Here is a 22871-nt window from a genome sequence, read left to right as displayed (position 1 = left end):
AAACCCTCCTATCATCTTCACTACTTTCCTTGGAACGCCTTTCAGAATTTTTGCAAGAATGGGGTGAACAGAAGGCTCCCCACCAGTATACACAAACGTTGCTGCATACGATTTGAGTGAGGGCTCAATTTGAATGGGCTTCCCTCACCACAGAGAACCTACCTAGAATTAAAGTGAATGGGCTTCTCAGTTTGGGCTATCAGGGGGTGGGGGAAGAGATGGGATATTTGGTACCCCTGGTTTTAGAGAATTGCTGGGCATCTAGATGAAAATGTGGGAACCTCTATCCCCATCTATCTTTTTCACGCTGCGTTAGCTGAGAGCCCCCGGCTTACAAGAAAGCTTTTAACATTTAAAGTCGAGAGACAGGCATCTACCAAGGGAGATGTCTCTTTTCTCATGACATCGGTGTCAAAAGGCACATACCACATTGGTTGGGTATTCTGTTAATGCAGTTTTAGGGCTGGCCTGCAACAAGACAGTCCTTGTCTCCAGTGACCTGTCATTCCTCCCCCCCCCCCCCCGCATGCAGTAGCCTTCCCCAACCTAGTGCCCTCCAGGTGTTTCGGACGTTAACTCTCACAATTCCTGACTATTGGTCATGCTGGCTGGGACCGATGGGAGTTGAAGTCCAAAACATCTAGACTAAAATGCATCTTAAAGAACTAAACTGGGAGCAGGGAGGTGTTTCCTGGTATACACGTGAGTTGAGGGAGCAAGACTCCCAGCTCACAAGATGTGTCCTCCAGACACTTATGAGACTCAGCACCCTTCTGGAACCCCACAGTGAACAGAAGGGATTGGAGTGGGAGGAATAATAAATACATAGAGGAACCAGAAACACCGAAACTTTAAGAAGCTGCAATAAATATATGAATCCACAAGTTCTGGGTGAGGATGTGGGCTTACTTTGAGCGGGGTCTCTTCAGAGTCTCTATTTTATGCCAGGGCTGAGCACTGGAGCACAGGGACTAAACAAAAGAGCTCTCTTAAGCATGTACAGAGTACCTTTCCTTCAACATTGAATGCCGACAATCAGTTCCAGGCACCCGGAATTGGGGCAGCTTTGCCACTTTTTCATTTATTAGCCAGGCACTCCTACTTTCTTAATTTCTGCCTCACTGATGGACAGAGAAGTCTAGGGTAGACTCTTCCAATTTAGAAAGTCTTCACTGTCTAATCACCTGGAGGTGATTCTTCCGCACCCCAGGCAATCAACCTGCATACAAGTGTGATTTAAGGGGTGCGGCTCCAAAGGCTTCCAGGAAGAATTTCCCAGTCAGGAAGTACCACAGAGTTAAGAGGCCAGCACCCCTAACCCTCCCTCATCCCAAAGAGGGGGAGAGAGAAAAAAACCCTTCACTGACCCCTCCTTCAGTTGGCCTAATGTTCTCCTTTGTCGTCATCCTCCATTCAAGGTCTTCTCCCACCGAGGAAGTGGGGCCATCTGCACAGAGCAACATGGGTTTCCTGTTGGCCCGGGTCACCTTGACCTGCTGGTGAGTGGAGTCACTCCCATATCCTGAGGAACACTGGAAGGTGCTCGAGGTTGACCCACTGAAGGACGACTTGCTTTGGGAGGCAGGCAGCTTTGACCAGGTGCCATCTGCCCCCTTGCCAACAAGTGGCTCTTGTGCCAATGGCAGCCGTGGAGGCTTCTCTGTGGCTTGGGTGTCCATCTGATCCACCAAGGGTGATGGCGTGGACAGCTCTGAGATGGTGCCTTTCTCCGCTGTCCAAGAAGCGGCCCACGTAGCACTTGATAAGCTTTCATTTCCTTCTTCACTATTCCAGGCCTCGGGGGACTCTTCAGCCAGAGTTGAGGGGGTCTCCAACTTTGGTTGCTCCCAAGTCCTGCACACCACTACCACCGTGTCTGTGTCATCCTCCTGGGGTCCTTCGGCCGACACTTCCCATTGCAAAGGCAACAGAATGGCTCGGCTGTTGCCAGAACCTGGCCTCTGAAAGGCAACCAGCTGGCTCGCCACCTTTTCACGGTTCTGCTCTGCTGGGTTGTCAAGCAGGCGGGCAATGACAGTGGTGCCCCCTTCTAGAAGGTCTCCCGGAGTTCCAGACCCAGGGGAGGCATTTCCAGTCACCAGGTGAGCTCGCTCAAGTTTCCCTTGGAATCTCTCCCTCACCTGCACAACTTGCCCTTGCTCTGGACGTTCCGGTTCCAAAGTGGGACAAGCCTCGCCACATGAGGCTGCATTTAGGTGCAAGCTCCTGACAACGTCCTTCCCTTCCTCCTGCAAGGGAGAGACTCTGAACTTCTTTACTGCCTCCTTTTCCTTCTCCTCCTCCTCCTTCTCTTCTTCTTCAGCATCAATCTCAGCCCCTTTGGAGGGTCCCTCCAGCACCAGATCAGCCTTCTCTGGAGCCATCCTCTTCTTCCCCTTCCTCTTGCGTTTGAAGCGGGCTTTTCTTTTGGGGGAGAGGGGAGCATTCCCCGCCTCCCCGGCTTGCTCTTTCGGCTCTTTAACACAACCAAGAGTATTCCCCATCTCCCTGGTGCGCAAGACACCCGTGACAATGCAGCTAAGCTGGCACTGGGCTCCTGGATAAATCCCAGCCGCCGCTTCATCAGATTAGATGCACATTTTAAAAACACACACTAATGCAGGCAGGCTCACACACACGCACACACTCACACCAAGATTCTCCCCTTCTAGCCGCTGCCGTTTTCAGACAGCCATCTTACGAGGCTGGGAGCCGGAGGAAGACACATTCAAAGCATCTCACTGCAGTTCAGAAATCACTTGACCTAAAAGCAGACGGAGCCCGGATTGGCTGCAGCTTTCGCTCTCCAAATATGAGGTAATGGGAGTGCTACCCTCCGTAAGGCAAACAGAAAGCAGAGAGCCAGACAGAAGCTGGGAGGTGGCAGCGGGAGGGAAGGAGGGAGGAAGACGCTGCTCAGGGGTGTGGCACAAAGACAGATAGATGGAAATCAGGGAGCAAAGTTTTGTTTAGGAAAAAAAGCACACACAAAAAAAACCCACACTACAACAACAAAGGTGTTGAGTGAAGGGAGTGAAAAATAGAGAAGGGAGTGAGAAACAGAAAGGAAGCAAAATCTGAGAAGGAGACAGACGCGCCGCTGTGCATATCAACAGAAAATGCCCAGAGCTGCTGCGTTCGTGACAGAATGGGAAGATAAACCTTAGCAAAGCTGGGAAGAGAAAAACCTTTCGAGCCCAGTAACACCTAAATATTTGATGCTGACATCACAGCACGTCAAATCTACATCCAGCCTTGAAAATCATTGTTATGATATACTTTTGCAATATCCCTCTATCATGTAGATGCAGCTGAAGGTGTCTAGGTCGTAAAAGATGGGGCTGACTGAATCCCTAAACCATTGGATAAGAAATAGAGGTCCCTGGGTAAGGAGAGAAGCCGTTTAGATGTGCACCCATTACGAACACATTCTCCACAGGGGGAAATGGAGGTTACTAGGGCTCCAGAGGAAGGCAGAGGGGAGGCCAGGCTTTCTATGGGCCAGGGCCCAACCCAGGAATCTGACCCAAAGCCAGGCCCAAACCTCAAAGGCCATATGCCTGAGAGGACGGCGTGCTCCTTTTTACCCCATTCAATCAATGTTCATTTTTATTCTGTTCAAGTTTCTAAGGAGCTTTTATCATCCTCATCAGTTTTTAAATCTTGCTTGAAAACGTTTCTTTTCTCGAAAGCTTTTCAATCGTAGCGTGATCATACTAGTCTATATTTTAGTTTAAATGCCCCCCTACCCCGGTTGGTTTTTCCCCTCCCTCCCCTGTCTGTTACTGTGATTTTAGATTGTAAACCATATTGCAGACTGTCTTGTTTTGTTTTATTCTGTACAGGGCCATGAACATTGATGGTGCTTTATAAATAAATATTCATCATCATCATCATGTGAAGTAACTGCATTTCTCCTCTTATTATTTGGGACTGGCACTCAGGGACCAAAAAGGGCTTTAAAATATTTTTGTTTTTTAAGATAGAATGTTACAACAGTATAACACTCTTTCATTTACATGGTATTTCAGTAACATTTTAATTTTTTAATAAAAAAAAAGCCGTAAAATTATTTTAACACTGATTTTTAAAAATTAACTGGATGATCAAATGATGCCCACTGCAAAGATTATGGTGACAGTAGACTGCGCTTCAAATGGCTGCTCAGCCAAACTGGACCTTCTTTACCTTCCTCATCCACAGCAGCTATGACACTGCACATGGGTGTGGAAGGGCTCTGGAGTGGATCCGCCCTGCCTCGTTCTTGTAATTTTACACAGGGTCCAGACAATATATTCATCTTGCATCCCTCCAATGTTTTCCCCACTGTTCCTTCCATCTTTCCCCCAACCCCATAAAAAAACCTGTTAAGGTAGAAAAGACGGAATAGCTAGCTGCAAAATGTATTTTAATTGGTAGTCCTAGGAGCTGTCCATCTGGAACCACCCATAGCAGGATAATAATAAAGAACAGTGAAATATACAGGGGAAAAGGCATTATCCTTGGTAGTGTGTAAAAGCCATTACAACTCTGCTTAGGGACATAGGAAGCTGTTTGATACAAAGTCAGTGCTCCATCACACCAGCATTTTATCACACTTTCGTTCTGTGTTGTTTGCTGTTTTGCTCCGCAACCCTCACACGATGTCGTCCCTGTCCTGCAGTCATCTCACCTTTCCCCCTCCATTTTCCGTGTTTTCCTGGGGTGGGGAAAGTGCAGTATTTTTTCTCCACATGGGATAAAACTGCCCTTCCATCCCCATGTATTGCTGTCCTTGCGCTATGTTACAGAACGTCCCTTCTTGGGTGGTCTTGCTGATGAAAGAAGAGGGCGGGGCGGTTCTCCTCCAGCACACCAAATCAGTCAAACAGACTTTCGCTGCTCCAACCCCACTCTCATTGCTCTATCATCCACCCGTTTCAACTTCCCTCTTTTTTTTTTTTTTTTGGCCTGCGGTACGAAGTGCCCAACCGATGAAATGCTAAATCACTAATAGACAACAAAACCAGAGTGAGGGGGAGGAAGGCGCCTACGTCCATCAGAATGTCCATCAACCACAAGAACCAGTGAACTGGAGGGGGAAGGAGAAGGGGCAGGGTGGGGCAGCAATACCAGGAAATGTGAGCCGGTGCAGATGAAAAGGTAAACACAACGAAATAGCGCAACAATGCAACAACACACGCACATGAAAGTGATCAGCGCTTAACGCACTAATGAAATGGAGGTGGAAATCGCGGATGCATACCAGGAAAAAAAGTAGGTATGATAGACCCTTGGTCTATCTAGTCCAGTACTGTCGACACTGCCTGGCAGGAGCTCTCCAAGGTTTCAGGCAGGAAAAGAGGTTTCTAGTAAAAAGAGCCTCCTGTAAAAAACAGGAGCATCCAAACTTGGGGTCTCCAACGTGGTTCAGTAGGCACCACTATGCCCCCAGACATCTCTCCTGGCACCCTTCAGGCTCCACGCCCTTCCATTTTGTAATTTTATTTAGGGAGGGTTAATAAAAACAATTTACTGGGAGGCTGACATGCTGCAAAGTGAAGTGCACAAATAATGCCTCTGGGCCCCATGTCTTATCCCTGATCTTCATCACTTTACAAAAAGAGCTGTAAGTTCAGAAGAGTAGTTTAGTGTTTGGGAACTCAGCCCCCGCATCTGCCTTGTAGGTGAGTAAGCCTTATCAGTTTGCCATCTAGGAAATTGCCCATCATGGGAGCCATTTCTCTCAAACTTTGAAATGTGTCCACCAACCCAAAAAGGTTGGGGGGCACTGATGTGAACCCGTCCTTTAAATGGTCTGTCTTCATTCACTCTGCCAGCTCAACCCAGAAATGGAAATATTCCAAGTAAGGGGTCAAAGGGAAATGGGTGGCGGAGCAAAGTTCAGGATCCCAAATGTTGGGGAAGAGAATGCTAAGAGTCAAGATAATTCAACACCAAACATTCCAGGCAGATGCTGCAGGGCTTCCTCAAATGGCATCTGTGCCAAGTACTCCCTTGAGCAACAAGGACAAGTTTGGGTTTTTTCAAGTTCAAAATTAAAAGCACAAACAGTTCTTTTTTTTTTTTTTTTAGCTAAGCATGTACCAGCATTTCATTTCTGGGCCTTCTCTTGTTCTAGTTGTGTATTCTCCGCTGTGGCACCCCGGTTGTGGAATGAGCTCCCCAGAGAGGTCCGCCTGGCGCCTACACTGTACTCCTTTCGTCGCCAGCTGAAGACCTTTTTATTCTCTCAGTATTTTAACACTTAATTTTAACTTAAATTTAAATTTTACTTTTTTAACTCTGTATTTTAATCTTATATCAATTTTGCTGTGTGGTTTTATCCTGGTTGTGCTTTTTATACTGTATTTTGTATTTGTGCTCTTAACCTGTTGGTTGTTTTATTATGGTTTTAATTTTTGTGAACCGCCCAGAGAGCTTCGGCTATTGGGCGGTATAAAAATGTAATGAATAAATAAAATAAAATAAATAAATAAATATAGCTAACCTATTTGGGTAGGTCAAGGAAGTTCATTCAAATGCACTTGTCAATCCACATGGCGTTAATTTCTTTCTTTCTTTTAAGAAAACTATGCTCATATGTTTGTCAAAACACTGCGTGGCAGTAATGATATTAATATAACATTCATTAACTTTACTACGTTAAAGCCAAATTTCACAATGAAATACAAATGACAAGTTTTACAAAAATAAAGGGTATTCCATTTTAAATGGAAATATTCATTGGGCTGTTTGGTAAACTGCCCCTCCTGCTAATTCCATGGTGCAAGTGTCTGGACTGGGACAGGTTGGCGGAGTTCCCTTATGCAAGGTCCGCTGACCTGCCCCATTCCGGAAACCAGTGCTTCCGCTCATTTCCAGTTGCTGCTGGAAGCACTAAGTGGTTTATTTATTATTATTATTATTATTTATTTATATAGCACCATCGATGTACATGGTGCTACACAGACCACACAGTAAATAGCAAGACCCTGCCGCATAGGCTTACAATCTAATAAAGTTGTAGTAAACAATAAGGAGGGAAAGAGAATGCAAACAGGCACAGGGAAGTGTAAACAGGCACCGGGTAGGGTGAAGCTAACAGTATAGAGTCAGAACAAACTCAATGTTTAAAAGCTATAGGGAAAAGAAAAGTTTTTAGCTGAGTTTTAAAAGCTGTGTTTGAGTTGGTAGTTCTCAAGTGTTCTGGAAGAGCGTTCCAGGCATGAGGGGCAGCAGAAGAAAAAGGACGAAGCCGAGTAAGGGAAGTGGAGGTCCTTGGGCAGGCGAGAAGCATGGCATCAGAGGAGCGGAGAGCACGAGCGGGGCAATAGTGTGAGATGAGAGAGGAGAGATAGGCAGGAGCTAGATCGTGAAAAGCTTTGAAGGTCAACAGGAGAAGTTTATATTGGATTCTGGAGTGAATTGGAAGCCAATGAAGAGATTTCAGAAGCGGAGTGACATGGTCAGAGCGGCGGGCCAGGAAGATGATCTTAGCGGCAGAGTGGTGGACAGAGACCAGCGGACTGATGTGAGACGAAGGAAGGCCAGAGAGAAGAAGGTTGCAGTAGTCCAACCGAGAGATAAGCAGTGCGTGAACGAGAGTCTTGGCAGAAGAGACAGACAAAAATGGTCGAATCCTGGCAATATTATACAGTTCTTGCTTGCAGAACTGGATTGGCAGAGGCATAATGGAATAGGAGGGGGAACAGCACCCTGCTGGACACTGCCTGAGGTCTGTCATTTTTCTTTCATTCATATAACAATTAGTTAACTTTGCTGTGGAGACTGAGTACCTTTGCCAAACTCTCCCTCCACAGTTGGAAGTTTACTTGTCCCCCAGGGCATATGGCATTACTTTCAATGAGATGCCCATTCAGCTGCTCCTCTAAATGTGCAGTAAGTGGCTTCAACTGCTTCTTCTTCTATTATTATTATTATTATTATTATTATTATTATTATTATTATTATTATTATTATTATTTCCCACCTTTTCCCCAGTACTGGGACTCAAGGCGGTTTACAAAGTTAAAACATGTACAGTTAAAACATATAAATATAAATTTACAAAAGTTAAAATAGAATTAAACCTACAGTAAAATTAAAAACCTGTTAACATTTTTAAAAACAGTAACAGATCAAAAAGTGGGAGGGAATCCAATACATTAACACAGGTCCAGAGTAGCTCCAAAAGCCTGCTGAAACAAGAAAGTTTTTGCCTGCCTCCGAAAGTGTAGCATAGAGGGAGCCAGCCTAGCCTCCCTGGGAAGGGAGTTCCAGAGCCTTGGAGCAGCCACCAAGAAGGCCCTCTCCTGCGTACCCATCAGGCGTGCCTGGGATGTCGGTGGGACTGGGAGAGAGGCCTCCCCAGAAGATCTCAGAGCACGGGCAGGCTCCTATGGGAGAATACGGTCTTTCAGATAACCTGGACCCGAGCCGTAAAGGGCTTTATAGGTGATAACCAGCACTTTGAATTGTGCCTGGAAACCACCAGTGAAGTTGTTTTAACAGGGGAGTTGTATGCTCCCTGTAACCAGCCCCGGTCAACAATCTGGCTGCAGCTCTTTGAACCAGAAGTCTTCAAAGGCAGCCCCTTATTATTAAGCTAATCCAACTAGACCTGGATCTGGTCAAAAGTCTTCCTGCACAATAGTGATGGGCAATGTAGGGAGCGTCAGACTGATTGTCCTAATAAGACCGATGGGTTTTCTCTCCCTCCACCTCACAGCACCACCAGATGATCAGGGGAACAACACTTGCAAACAGCTGCAAAAATGCTATTTTTTATTTTTTTATATTTTAAAAAGGAAGGAACGTAGGTAGATGAGATTTGGGGCAAACTTCCACTCACCCCCCACAAAAAAAGAAAAAGAAAAACCAAATCAAACCTTATGAAAACTTGATTCGGCACTAAAAGGAACCCTTCCACAAATGCAACTGAATTTATTTATTCCCCAGCTGCTATTATTTTCTGAAACCAACATTATTTTCCTGGGAGAGCAACACCCTTATATTGAGTGACTGATTGATTTGATTTGATTTGAACCCTGCCTTTCTACCAGAAGTTGCACTCAAGGCGGCTCACAATCACTAATAAAACTTCATAAAAACAATATGCAAATACATGAAAACAGAATTAAAAACAGTTAAAAGCACAACAGAGAAAAAATAGCATCCAGCTCAACAGACCCACTTACACACCAAAGGGCCTGCTAGAATAAAACAATCTTTGCCTGCTGATGGAAGGACAGCAGAGAGGAAGCCAACCAAGCCTCCCTCAGTAGAGAGTTTGCCAGCCAGGGAGCAGCCACCAAGAAGGCCCTCTTTCATGTTGCCACCAAATGCAGCTCTGAAGGTGGTGGTCCTGAAAGAAGGGCCTCTCCTGTAGATCCTAAGAACCAGGCAGGCTCATATGGAGGCAGGAGGTCTTTCAGGTAGCCTAGACCCAAGTCATATAGGGTTTTTTAAGTCATACCATGCAGTTTGAATTCTGCCTGGAAACAGACTGATAGCCAGTGAAACTGTTGTAACGTGGGAGACATGTGCTCCTTGTAACAGCACAGTCAACAATCTGGCTGCAGCATTCTAGACCAGCTGAAGTTTCTGAAGAATTTTCGATGTGAACCCCACATAGAGTATATTACAGTAGTCCGAACGGGGTATAACTAAGGCACGTGTGACTGAGGCCAGATCAGATGTCTCTAGGAATGGGCGCACTTGCCACACTAACCTCAGCTGTGCAAATGCACTTCTAGCCAAAACCTAGGCATCCAAGTTCAAGGTAAAGTCCAGGAGTCCCCCCACTGTGAGCCTGAATCTTCAGGGAGCGTAACCTCATCCAGCACAGGTGGAATCCCTATTCCCTGATCTGTCTTTCGACTGACCAGGAGCACCTCTGCCTTGTTTGGATTAAGCTTCAATTTGTTCGCCCTCATCCGGTTCATAGCCAGCCTCAGACACCAATTTAGAATTAGAACAGAATATTTCTGAGCACTCAAAACGTTGAGGCGTATTTTATGCCTCAAGCCAAGAATTTGCAAGTCTAGAAATGGAATTTTTTTGGTGGCTGGGTCACGGCAGGGTCAGGTGGACATTACATAAAGGCGGGAAGACACAAGGGGTTAACAACAGAGGTCACACTGCCCGAAGAAATCCCCTTAATTCCAAACGGCAGTGGACAAATTCATACTGATTTGCAGCACACAGTTGGGTACCAGGAGAAGTCTCCAGCTGGGAGCACTTAAGCCCCAGCCAAGCTCTCTCCCCCTGGTTTGTCGTCCGCCTCTTGGCCCCAGGGCGGGTAGCTCTTCTCATCCCAATTTGAAACAGCAGCAGCAGCAGCAGAGACCCTGAAGCACTTCCTGGGCATCAGGTCACAGCTGCCATCTGCACGTTCCCAGGGGCTCAGGCTGGCCTCACCCACTCCAGTCCCCCCCATCTCTTCCCTCCCCTCTTTCTCAATACAGCAGTGCCATCTAGTGCCTGCCTGCAATGAAGGTGGGGTGTTTGTGATACTGAAAGAATGTTCAGCTACTTTTCCTTGAACAAAATATGGAAGCGAACAACCTCAAGACAAACAACTAGATAGCGTGAGAATTATGTGGCTGCTGTGGCAAGCAGCATCCCTGCATCGCCTCAAAATGTCGTCAACCCTGGCTGCCACTTGTGGGGGCTGGGCTGGGCTGCAAAGATGCTCTGAGCATGATAGCATCACAGGGTTTATTTAACTAAATCTTACTGGGCAGACAACTCAGCACTGACTGGTTGACATATTTAAGATCAATTGATTGTATTTATCCCACCTCTCTTGTATAGAGGGAGCTCGAGGTGGCCTTCGATTCAGGCAGTGAGACTGGCAGCCCAGTGGCTTCCTCATGTGCCTTCAGGCTGGCAGACAGTGCAGTTCCTTTAATACAGGTTTAATGTGTGTATATATCTAGCTGCTCCATTCTGCAGTAGCTTTATAGCTTCTGGATCAAGTACAAGGGAAGACCCACGTTGAGCACATTGCAGTAGTTTGATTGTGAGGTTACCAGTACATAAACCACAGTGGCTAGGCTATCCCTAGCAAGTAAGGGATACTGGCCAGTGCACCAGCAGAGGCTGGTAATGGGCACTCCAAGCCACTGAGGTCACCTCGGTCTGTAGTGACAAAGATGGATCCCCAGATTAAATACGATAAAAAAACAGGTACGTATTTTATTTATAACATTTCTGTACCACCCAATAGCTGAAGCTCTCTTGGTGGTTCACCTGTTCCTTCAGAGGAACTGCAACCCAATCTAGTACAGGTGGCCAACCCAATTCCCAGACCTGGGAACCACTCATCAAGGATTCAGCTTCAGGTTTCCATTGGTAAGGAGATCGGTGAGAGGGGTTGTCAAACGATGGATTATCACAGTACATGCATACAATTGCATTTCAGAATGGTCACCCCAAGAGAAGCCACCAACTAAGAGTGCCACTCAGAACTCAATTGTCTAAGCAGAATGCCCCAAAGAGGAAAATCTCATACCCATCAGATAAATGGATGAGGGGGAACCAAAGACCACCAACCAGGTCAGTAACAGGAAAAATCCTATACAATAAAGCCATTTCTTATAACCAAATCCTGAAAAGCATACAATTATTGCACATGATATAACCTAGATGCTAAATCTGTGTGAGCTAAGAAGGCAGAAACTGGTAAGAGCCGGATTCAATTTCTTCTTGCCATGGCAAGTCACCTTCTTACAGGCTAAGACCACTACCCCAGCTGTGTAATGGGAATGATGACCTCCCTCCTCAACCTTAAATAGAGTTATCACGCTCCCACTCCCCGCCCCATGGCCCCCATGTAAAAGCACAGCACAACTTGCATTCTCTTGTGTCAAAAGTACCTCCCCATCACAAAACCCCCAAAAGCACATGTAATGAGATGTTCAAACCTTAAGCATGGACCCCAAATCATCTACCAAGTTAAGAAATCATAACGATCTCAGACGTTGTACAAAATCCCAGGATTTTAAGTGTCCTAAGTTGATTACTATTAAAAAAATAGCCATGTGGGGAGCACAGCATCTTTCTTCAAAACATAGCCGTTCCCATTTTTCATACTCGCACGCCAAAAAGCTCTAAAGATCCCAACTTGTCAACTCATACTCGGCACGCCAAAAAACTCTAAAGATCCCAACCTGTCAACTCAGCTAAACTAGCAGCAGTCTTCCCAATAGCCTCAGTGCCTATAATATGCTCACATGGTCAGTCAAAATTATGCAAACAAACAGCGAGGAGAGCTGCATGTTCTCCAAGAGCCCGGCCTCCACGACACTAGGAGATGCTAACTGCCCAGACCAACCAACACATTGTCACCATCCTTAAAGGGAGACTTTATCCTATACATGCCAAGTTGGCACCAAGATGCTTACAAGTTTGTTTCTGTTTAATGTCCATCAACAAAAGAGAAAAGACAAATTCTTACCTGGAAGTGCAAGATAATAGTCCAGATTAGCCCCAAGGTCAGCTTGGGGTTCCCATCCGTTATGTCATCATTGCGAATATTCACCAGTTTCACCTGGAAGGGGACCAAACATGAAGATGAGACAAAAAACAAAAAAATGGTTTAAAACATTTGAATTAGTTTTATGTATTTTATGGTGTTTTTATTTGTGTTGTACCCCGCCTCGATCCAGAGGGAGAGGCGGGTAACAAATAAAATTATTGTTGTTGTTGTTGTTGTTGTTGTTGTGCTTGCTGCTGCCTCATCACCTCTTCTAAAGACATTTGAAAGGTTGTCACACAGAGGAGGGCCAGGATCTCTTTTCAATCCTCCCAGAGTGCAGGACACAGAATAACGGGCTCAAGTTACAGGAAGGCAGATTCCGGCTGGACATCAGGAAAGACTTCCTGACTGTTAGAGCAGTATGACAATGGAATCAATGACCTAGGAAGGTTGTAGGCTCTCCCACACTAGAGGCATTCAAGAGGCAGCAAAACAGCCATCTGTCAGGGATGCTTTAAGGTAGATTCCTGCAATGAGCAGGGAGTTGGACTCGATGGCCTTGTATGCCCCTTCTAACTCTACTATTCTATGATTCTATGACAGTCTTAGTGCAAAGGAGGGACTGCACTGGGCCAAACCAAACAACTATGTAGCCCAGTGTTCCAAGTCCAATGGTGGCCATCCAGATGTCTGTAGGAAGCCCACAAGCAGGGAGGGCATGATAGGGATTGGTCATCCCCCAGCATACAAGCCTAGCAAGCTGCCTTACACCAAGCCAGTCCATCAGTCCGGAAGTGGCTTTCTGAAGTCTTGGGCAAAGGTCTTTCTCAACCCTGCTGCCACCAGACATTGTTTTAAATGGAAGATGCTGAGGGCTCAAGTTACAGGAAGCCAGATTCCGTCTGGACATCAGGAAAAATGTCCTGACTATTAGAGCAGTGCAACAATGGAACCAGTGACCTAGGGAGGTTGTGGGCTCTCTCACACTAGAGGCATTCAAGAGGCAGCTGTACAGTCACCTGTCAGGGATGCTTTAGGTGGATTCCTGCATTGAGCAAGGGGATGGACTCGATGGCCTTGTAGGCCCCTTCCAACTCTATTATTCTATGATTCTATGATTGAGCAGAGACCCTTTGTAGGCAATGTATATGCTCTAACAGGTCTAACCCCTTCCCTCTGATATGAATCCTGCCTCTGAAGATTACTGATGTTATGGCATTATTAGTTCTTCATTATTCCACCAAAGGTGTTCACATTTGGTCACTGTGGCTAATGGCAGTTGAGAGAGACCTTCCTGTATAAATTAGTCTGGCCCTCTTTAAAACCATCTCGGCAAACAGCCATCACTCAGCATCATGCGGCAGCAAACTCCCTAAGCCAGTCTTCTCCAACCTGGTGTCCTCCAGATGTGTTGGAGTACAATTCATCCCCCAGCCAGCCATGCTAGCTAGGGAATGCTGGGGGCTGTAGTCCAACACATCTAGAGGGCACCAGGCTGGAGGAGTGTGCCCTAAGTAATGGCTTCTCAAAGCATTGGTTCTAACATGTTCCTGGGTGGGTCACACAATAGGGGGCATTTCCCCATTTCCGGGGCTTTTCTTCTTTCGCTGGGCTCCCAGCGCACCAGGACTTTCATGTGGCCCCTCATGTGAAGAGTCGGGGGAGGGGGCTTCCCTCTATGTCATGTTTAATTTGTATTCAAATATAGACTGCATACACACACCTATGTTAACGTTAAAAATTGAAAATAAAGTATAAACTTGTTCTGCACTAATTTCTGTTGTAATTGAGAACCAGTGTGATGTAGTGGTTAGAGGGTTGGGCGAAGACTGGAGCGACTCGGGTTCAAGTCCCCACTCAGCCATGAAGCCCACTGGGCGACTTTGCGCCAGTCACAGAGTCAACCTAACCTACTTCACAGAGTTATTATGAGGATAAAATGGAGAGAGGCAGGATGGTGTACATTGCCTTGGGCTCCTCAGAGGAAAAGGCAGGATATAAATGTAGTAAATTAAAAAATGTGGAAAGTAGGGCTCAAAAGGAGGAAGTCAGTTTACAAGTGGGTCTGGCTTCAGAATATTTGAAAAGCAATGGCCTAAGTTAAATTAAGGCGGGCTTGAAGAAACGTTTTGTTTTGTTGTTCTAAGCCTACTGGGAACCTATTTCATTATGAGATTATAAAGTCCCTCCATTGAATCCCTACACAATCCTCATCACATTTTATAAGCATGTAGCTTACACCCTCGCCCAGCACATCTGTCCCGCAGATAAGTAGTGCTATTTGTCTGAATGTTTTAAAACCTTCTCCAAGACAAGGCCAAAATGATGGTGTTGGATGTTCACTTTTGAGTCCTTAAAACTTCGCAGGCAAACAACACACACGCCCATAATATGCAAGAGTGCATATCTCCACACCACTCTTCCGTGCTTTCTTCAGCATTGAGTCCAGCATACTGGAAGGGTCCCTCAATCAAGCGATAATGAAAGCATATGAGTCGGCCTTTGGTCTACGTAGTTCAACATTGTCTACTCGGAGCTCTCTGACGTAATTCTCAGCCCCATTTCCTGAGGTCCCTGGAGCTGATGGGGATGGACTCTAGGACATCATAGCCTCTGCCACTGAGCAAATACTTCCTACCTTAAGTTGAGCTATAATACACGGAATCATGGGTATCCATGTGTAAAATGCTCCCCCAACACACACACACAATTTCCATTTAACAAAAAATTGCAGTTCATCCTTAAAAATACTAATTAAAACACATTTCTCCAGGAGCCTCTGCCCATGTATTTCACAGCATGCTGTTAAGTTTAGAGAGATTACTTATCCTTTCATCACCTCAAATGCTACTTTTTTACACATCTGTACACCATATAAAATACAAGCCCAAACTTGATCAACCCACACCCTGCATTATACAACCAACCCAGTTAATAAATTCTCAGACCACAACTGCCTCAAGATCTAACACTCGAAGGAATGCGTTACCCACACTAGCTTGGCAGAGGAGGAAGAAGTCCTAGAGGTGAAATGCTTCTCCCAAGCCCAGTCTGTAGCTGAAGGGTGGTTCATACAAATACTCTGCGTAGGACTGGATGGTTCCCTCTCTGCTGCCCCTAGCCCTCCACCCCACGCAGGCTCACAGAGAAGAGATTGACCAAACTCCTGAGCCAGAATGTTCTGAACCATCACGAACCCTAGCATTCAGCTCAGACTTGCCAAAGTGTTGCTTGCATTCAGAAGAATTTTGCCCTGAGAATGGTGAAACTGCATGGTGGTGGGAGGTGGAAAGAACTGGTCCCACGCGAAGGGATCAGGAATAGACATTAGGGCACAACTGTCTTGATTCCAAAATCTGTGCCTTCTCACCTTAGGATAGGGTTATTTACAATTTTGTTCTCTTTCATCCCCCAAAAGCCTCCCCCACTCGCTGCCACCTTTGAATGGAGCCCATAAGATGTTGCAAACTACCAATTAATGTTGCTTTGAAATGCTGGCATCCATAGAACCAGACCTGTTGGGGGCTACAGAAATCAAACCAGGAGCCTCTCAAGCCGGGCATCCACTCCCTTGGCCACAAGGACCCAAGTCGGAGAAAGGGCTGCAAGCAGTTCAAGCTGAGGCACTACGTTACAGGTGAGAAACCGCCTCCTGGTTGTGGGAATCAGGTGGACAGCCAGTCCCACGCCTTCTGAGAAGCTCCATGATCTGCCACACTCAATAGGGCCGGGCAGTTCATTGCAGCTTTAAGATGCCCTTCCCTTTGTGCTTTCAGACTGCTTGCCAACCTGCAGCAGAGATTCTTGCCAGCAATTGGACCTGGGAGCGTGAGAAGAGTCCATATTTCCTACAGACCCAGGGACAGAAGATGTCACCACTGCGCACCGTACACAATTGACACAGCTCATCTGTTACATATTCTTGAGCCTCAATTGGCACTGTTACTTGGGGTCTTTTTGGAGAGTCCATATTTCCTACAGACCCAGGGACAGAAGATGTCACCACTGCGCACCGTACACAATTGACCCAGCTCATCTGTTACATATTCTTGAGCCCCAATTGGCACTGTTACTTGGGGTCTTTTTGGAGAGTCCTTATTCCTCTTACCCTGGCACCCCAGAAGTCACTTGGTAAACTGGATTAGATGGGTATCTAGTTACTACTTTCTTGTTTGAAGACTAGTAGAGCTACTCTATCTTTACCACTAGGACTAACTTCTTCCTTAAATTGACCAAAAAAATCAGTAGTAGCCACTATCTTTTGGTTTGAAGACTAGTAGAGCTCATATATATTATGAGGGAGGGTCAATTACTTCAATTTAGAGATGAGACCAGGAAGTTTCAAGTGAAAACCTCCCAGTTTCCATCCAGTTCTAGTGGACACTCCCTTGGTAACCTGCCCAGAAGGACAAAGGCATTAATTAAGAGTGAGATAAGATTAGGTAGACTCCCCACCTCTCCAACATGCAAAGAAGTCAGCCTTATTAACAAGACACATGAGACACAGAATTGCAATCGAGGGGGGGGGGGGGAAATAGCAGAATGTTCCCAGCTTCCTAGACTTGTCCTTCTATAACAACCAAGTAGGGCACATCCTTTGTGGCTACAGAAGTTGCACATCAATGGGTTATCAGTTGTGTGTAAGAAAATACAGTCCCTCTTGGCAGAAGATGGGTGCCCAATGCTGGGAGTACAGCACCTGCTTTAAAGACACCCCCCCCCCCCGCAAAAAAGAAAACTTAGCTGGATATTTATTGCAAACTTGGGTATGAAACTGGCATGAGGGTGTACCTTGATTTAGGGATGGCTCCCTGGTTTATAATACAGGGCATAGTAAGTCTGGGGTGAAATGAAGACCAATCAATGGTAGAGCCATGCAACCTTGATGAAACCACATACAAACTTTGAGGATTGTATATAATTTCTATAGTTATAAAGTACATGCTATAGTCCTAATTTTCTGTGACACCCTATACAGAAACAATCTACTCCAGAAAACACACAGGAATGAACATTTTCCCTAGGTAAACTAAAATACTTCCAGACAGAGGGCTCCCAGTGATACCAATCAAAAGACATTCTGTAGCTATTCTGTCTTAACAGACTATTCTGTGATAAGAAAAAAGACAGATGAAACACTAAGAAAATACGGGAGGGTCACGACTGGAAGACAAAATTGTCTAGAGGCCCCCCATAAAATTCTGTGAACAAGGCAGGGCAATGGCACCATAAAAACCTCATCTGGAAGCATCCCCACTGTCTATAACCCATGGCAATGTAGGCAATGTACCTCTTCCTGGTAGGGTCCTCCCAGACTGTGGCATAAACTGCTATGACTCAAAGGGAATATCCAGAACTCAAACCATGAGATGTCAACACTGCAGAAACCGGGTAGTTCTTTAACTTGGCCTCCTAGAGATGGTAAACCTTTAAAAATGGAGGTGCAAGGCAAAGCATCCAAGATGAACAAGAGAAAGGGAGAAACATCTCAGGATGCTGTAGGCAACTTTATTGTGAACAAGCCCAACGTATTTCGGCCTCTGCCATTCTGTTAGGGCTTCTTCAGGGGGCTGTAACAACACACACACACACACACACACACACACATGGATGGGACAACAAAGCACCAACATCATTGTAATTGAAAAAGCACATTACAGGCAGGGCCTGTGTGTATTAATAAACATAAATATGCACAGGTCTTGCCTGCAATGTGCTTTTTCAATTATATTGATTTTAGTGCTTTGTTGTCCAATTTATTTGTTCCTATATATATATTGTTTACGACCCCCTGAAGAAGCCCTAACACAACGCCAGAGGCCGAAACACGTTGGGCTTGTTCACGATAAAGTGGTCTACAGCATCCTGAGACGTTTCTCCCTTTTTCTTGTTGAACCTTTAAAAATGCCTTGCCCCTCACCTCAGTGCTACTACCACAAGGGCCTACAGCAACCTCATAATTGCTCTCAAAATTCTAAGGGTGGTCACTGGATTACGAATGCTGCTCGGAGGTTCCACCTCTCTTCCCCACCCCAGAATTATGGTGGTTTATGACCATTCTGCATACAGTGTGCCTCAACAAGCACGTGTGAACAACTTTGCCTATCCAAAATGGAGGAGGATTTTCTGAAGTGCCTGTGTGTGTGTGGAGGAATGAGCTCCCAAGTGCCTCCTTCCAGCAAGACTCTGCTGCATCTTTAAACGCAGGGCAAGGGGTATCATTAAGCTGTTAACAGTCCCCTGGGCAGGGTAGGGCACGTGTCTTCATCTGAGCCAGAAGCCCCCAGGGAGTTGTGGGTAATAAATTTCACCTCCCTGCCTCGCCCTTGTCATCAACTTAATTCTCAAATGGGAGTGACAGGACAGAACAAGTAGGAAGAAGACAGGCGGGAGCTCTATCAGCAGATGCAGAACCACGTTGGGCTGTACTTCTCTAGCACAGGCCCTCCCGCTCACCCACTTTAGCAGCACTACACCAGATGTATTGAATCAGCTCACACAGAAACAGGGCAAAGACATCCCAAGTTCAGACCAAGGGACCTGGGCTAGGATGATCACATCGGCTGCTAAAGCTTCCCCCAGAAAACCCTGGAAATTCTTAGCTGCCATGGGGTGGGGGTTAAGATGAGAAGTCTTCATTGGGGAGCCTTAAGCATGCCATAGATCTACAATTCCCAGCATACCCAGACCAGAATCATTAGCCCTTAAATCAAGGGTGTTGGACCTCAGGCCTGTAGGGCAAATCTGCCCTTCTGGGTTGCCCCAGATGGCCACACACACCTTCCCAGGCCCTCCTCCCTGACCACTGGCTGTTTGGTGGTTTCCTCGGTTTCATAGCACCCCCTCCTCCACCTCATCCCATTCTAAATGCCTCTCATAAGGCTTAGACACTTGCAGAAAGAACTTTAAACTAAAATGTGCCTCCTTTGCCTTTGGCCACCACTGGAATGCAGTCCCCAAAAGCTTATCAAAAATGGAATTCGGCCCCTGGCCTGGAATGGCTTTGACACTCCAATCTTAAACAGATTTGAACTGCTTTAAAAGTACAGTGCAGATATGCCTATGAATATATGTAGTACCCAAGAGTCTGGGATACAGTAGAATGGAATCATAGAATCACAGAACAGTAGAGTTGGAAGGGGCTTATGACGCCATCGAGTCCAACCCCCTGCTCAATGCAGGAATCCACTCTAAAGCATCCCTGACAGATGGTTGTCCAGCTGCCTCTTGAAGGCCTCTAGTGTGGGAGAGCCCACGACCTCCTTAGGTAACTGGTTCCATTGTCGTACTGCTCTAACAGTCAGGAAGTTTTTCCTGACGTCCAGCTGGAATCTTGCTTCCTGTAACTTGAGCCCATTAGTCTGTGTCCTGCACTCTGGGAGGATCAAAAAGAGATCCTGGCCCTCCTCTGTGTGACAACCTTTCAAGGATTTGAAGAGTGCTAGCAAGTGTCCCCTCAGTCTTCTCTTCTCCAGACTAAACTTGCCCAGTTCATTCAGTCTCTCCTTTGTTTCCAGATCTTCGTTGCCCTCCTCTGAACCCCCTCCAGCTTGTCTGCATCTTTCTTGACATGTGGAGCCCAGAATTGGACACAATACTCAAGATGAGTCCTAACAAGTGCCGAATAGAGGGGAACCAGTACCTTGCGCGATTTGGAACCTTTACTTCTATTAATGCAGCCCAGAATAGCATTTGGGGTTTTTTTGCAGCCACATCACACTGTTGGCTCATATTCAGCTTGTGATCTACAACAATTCCAAGATCCTTCTCGCTTGTAGTATTGCTGAGCCAAGTATCCCCCATCTTGTAACTGTGCATTTGGTTTCTTTTTCTTAGATGTAGAACTTGGCATTTAACCCTATTAAGTTTCATTCGGGGCTGGTTGTGAAACAGAGGTGGGCAACTTCAGCAGGCCTGGGGGACATTTTGACCTGGGCATCCCCCAGACCCATCCCACACAGATCACGCCCCTACTCCTGTGCTGCTGAACTTGAAGGGACAAATTTAGCTTGCTTTCGATATGTGTGTGCAAATTATGGTGGCACAGCAGGGACATCGAAGGCCACATGTTACCCATCCCTGCTCTAGAAGGTGGCATAGTTGGGCAATTGCCGGTCCCAGGCCATCAAAGCCCTTAGGGCTGCAGTTCCTTCTTCTTCTCTCCCTTTGCGCAGAGCATTCAAGAAGTTCTGCACCAGCACGAGAGAGCTCTCCATTTGCCCACCTCACCCATTCCTTCCAAGCGAAGGGGTTTTGCCTCAGGGACCCCTTTCCTTGTCAGGGGCTGCACCACAACTTCCAGAACTGAGTTCCCAAGATCTTGTCCCACTTAAGCAAAGGGCAGGGGTCACTCGATGGCTATCAGAGTTCTCAAGGCTGCTATAAGAAACGGAACCCAGTAGCAAAAGCTCCTAAAATGTGTTGGGAAGCAGTGAGGAAAGAGGGACACAGAATGACCGAAAGCACCAGACAGACCCGCTGGGTCTCTTACCTGCCGCTGCTTCAGGAAGTCGAGAGCAATCTGCACATTCTGAAGTCGGTGAAACCGCATCCGGCCCTTCTCCCGTGGCTGAAAAACACAAGGGAGCAGCGTCAGTTCCCTCATTCCATGGAAAGAGACACATCGAGTCATCTCTGGCTGGGCCTTCCCTCCATCACTCAAGGAGGACATGGATCGACTTTGGGGGAGGGGGGCCTACTTGCACCCCTTCAGGTCTTAAGCTACCATCTCACCTTCTGCCAAGGATGGCTGCACACTGTAAACCCGAACACAGCCCCGACACAACCCACCCGTTGCCCCAATTTGTTTTCAGTGTGCTAACAAGGGCTGTGCCCCAATCTGCTGATCCTCAAATCAGCAAGCGGCCTGAGCAAGGCTGGAGAGCTTTCAACAGAAAAGGCCAAGGGAAAGGTCAGAGGCAGAGGACCAAGGATGGAGAAACCCAAGAGGCAAACAAGTCCACAGCTAACAGCAGCTGCCCCCTAGTGCTGGTTTGCAGAAGTACCACAGCCAACAGGTCAGGTGGGCACGGTATGCCTTGGTCTGTACACACCGTTGAAAGCGCTTAGAAAAGCAAGCCCTTGGAAACAAGCAGTGTGGCCCACCAAGCTGAACATGGCCACCTACCATGGATGGCGGCCCACCAGGGGCTCCAGAAACCTCCTGTTTGTGGACTGCAAAGAAAGGGAGATGTGGCACCTGAGCAACGTGTTACCTTTGGTTTAGTGGGAGAGGCCTGCTCTTGAGAGAGTCACTAACTCAGCCTCAGACAGAGTTCCAGGCAAATTGCAAGAAACAAGGACAAGTTCAGCAACAGCTGGCTAGTTCTCCAATGCACACAGGGCAATTGTGCAGCAAGATGACTAACAGGGACTGGGCAATGAGACCCACATCACGCCACTCCTGCTCCAGTTTCACGGGCTGCCAGTCCAGATCCGGGCCCGATTCAAAGTGCAGGTATTAACATTCAAAGCCCTAAACGGCTTGGGGCCAGGCTATGTGAAGGAACGCCTCCTCCCGTATGTACCTGCCCAGACCCTAAGGTCATCCTCAGGGGTCCTTCTCCGCGAGCTCCTGCCAAAGGAAGTGAAGCAGGTGGCTACCAGGCGGAGGGCCTTCTCTGCTGTGGCACTCCGGATGTGGAGGTTTGCCAGGCACCTATGTTATACTCTTTTTGATGCCAGGTGAAGACCTTTTCTTTTCCCAGTATTTTAACAGTTTATCATCTTAGTTTTTAACTTTGCTGTTTTAAATATGTATTTTAAATCTGTATTAATCTCTGCATTCTGCTCTGTTTTATCCTAGTTGTGCTTTTATATTGTTGTTTTACACTTTGAATAGTCTTCTTGTTTTTAATTTTTGTGAACCGCCCAGAGAGCTTCGCCTATTGGGCGGTATAAAAATGCAATAAATAAATAAATAAATAAATATTACTACAGAAAAGGGGCACCAAGGCTCACATGCTCACCAACTAGAGGACCAAACCAGATGAGTCAGCAAAGATTAGTGACTGCATCACCCACTCCTCTAATGTTTTGGTGGTGGCAGCCACAGGGGGCCCAATCCAGGACAGGGCCATGGTAATAAGAAAGAGGTTTTGGGATTGTTTTTTTTTTAAAATCCCCCTCTCACAGCTCTCCTGCCTCTTCGAAGTTTGCCCTGTTCGGGAAAACTTGCAGGTTCGCAGGCTGTGTCCTAACAAGGCAAATAGCAATTTTGGGCAGGGAGTTCTTGGGAACACAGTTAACTCCCTGTCCACACCCACACCCCATCCCAGGTGCTTCCAGGTGCAGTTTTTATGGTGCTGTTGCCTTTTCTCACTCACAAAACTTCACAGGGGGCCCAGTTGTTGTCTCTGACTCCTAACCCTCTCATGTTTTCCCACTTCTTCTTCTTCTTCTGTCTTTT

General features: G+C 46.6%; 2 protein-coding genes across 3 annotated transcripts in view; one reads left to right on the top strand and one right to left on the bottom strand.

Annotated features, from left to right (window-relative positions):
* The window catches only part of PABPC4 (poly(A) binding protein cytoplasmic 4), a 563337-nt gene that overhangs the window by 271491 nt on the left and 268975 nt on the right, over positions 1-22871 (top strand). The window lies entirely within an intron of this gene.
* MACF1 (microtubule actin crosslinking factor 1) overlaps positions 1-22871 on the bottom strand; it is a 324508-nt gene that overhangs the window by 201950 nt on the left and 99687 nt on the right. The window contains exons 4-5 of one of the 2 annotated variants that reach the window (XM_063139804.1): positions 20955-21032; positions 12443-12535 (exon numbers count right to left, since the gene is read on the bottom strand). In XM_063139804.1, coding sequence (XP_062995874.1) covers positions 12443-12535; positions 20955-21032 — 171 coding nt within the window. Of the gene's footprint in view, positions 1-1367; positions 2644-12442; positions 12536-20954; positions 21033-22871 lie in introns of those variants that run through there. The other variant, XM_063139803.1, reaches the window with a different exon arrangement.

This window comes from Elgaria multicarinata, chromosome 13, assembly GCF_023053635.1.
Source record: "Elgaria multicarinata webbii isolate HBS135686 ecotype San Diego chromosome 13, rElgMul1.1.pri, whole genome shotgun sequence".
NCBI lineage: Eukaryota > Metazoa > Chordata > Lepidosauria > Squamata > Anguidae > Elgaria > Elgaria multicarinata.
This window is presented reverse-complemented; position numbering and strand designations above follow the sequence as displayed.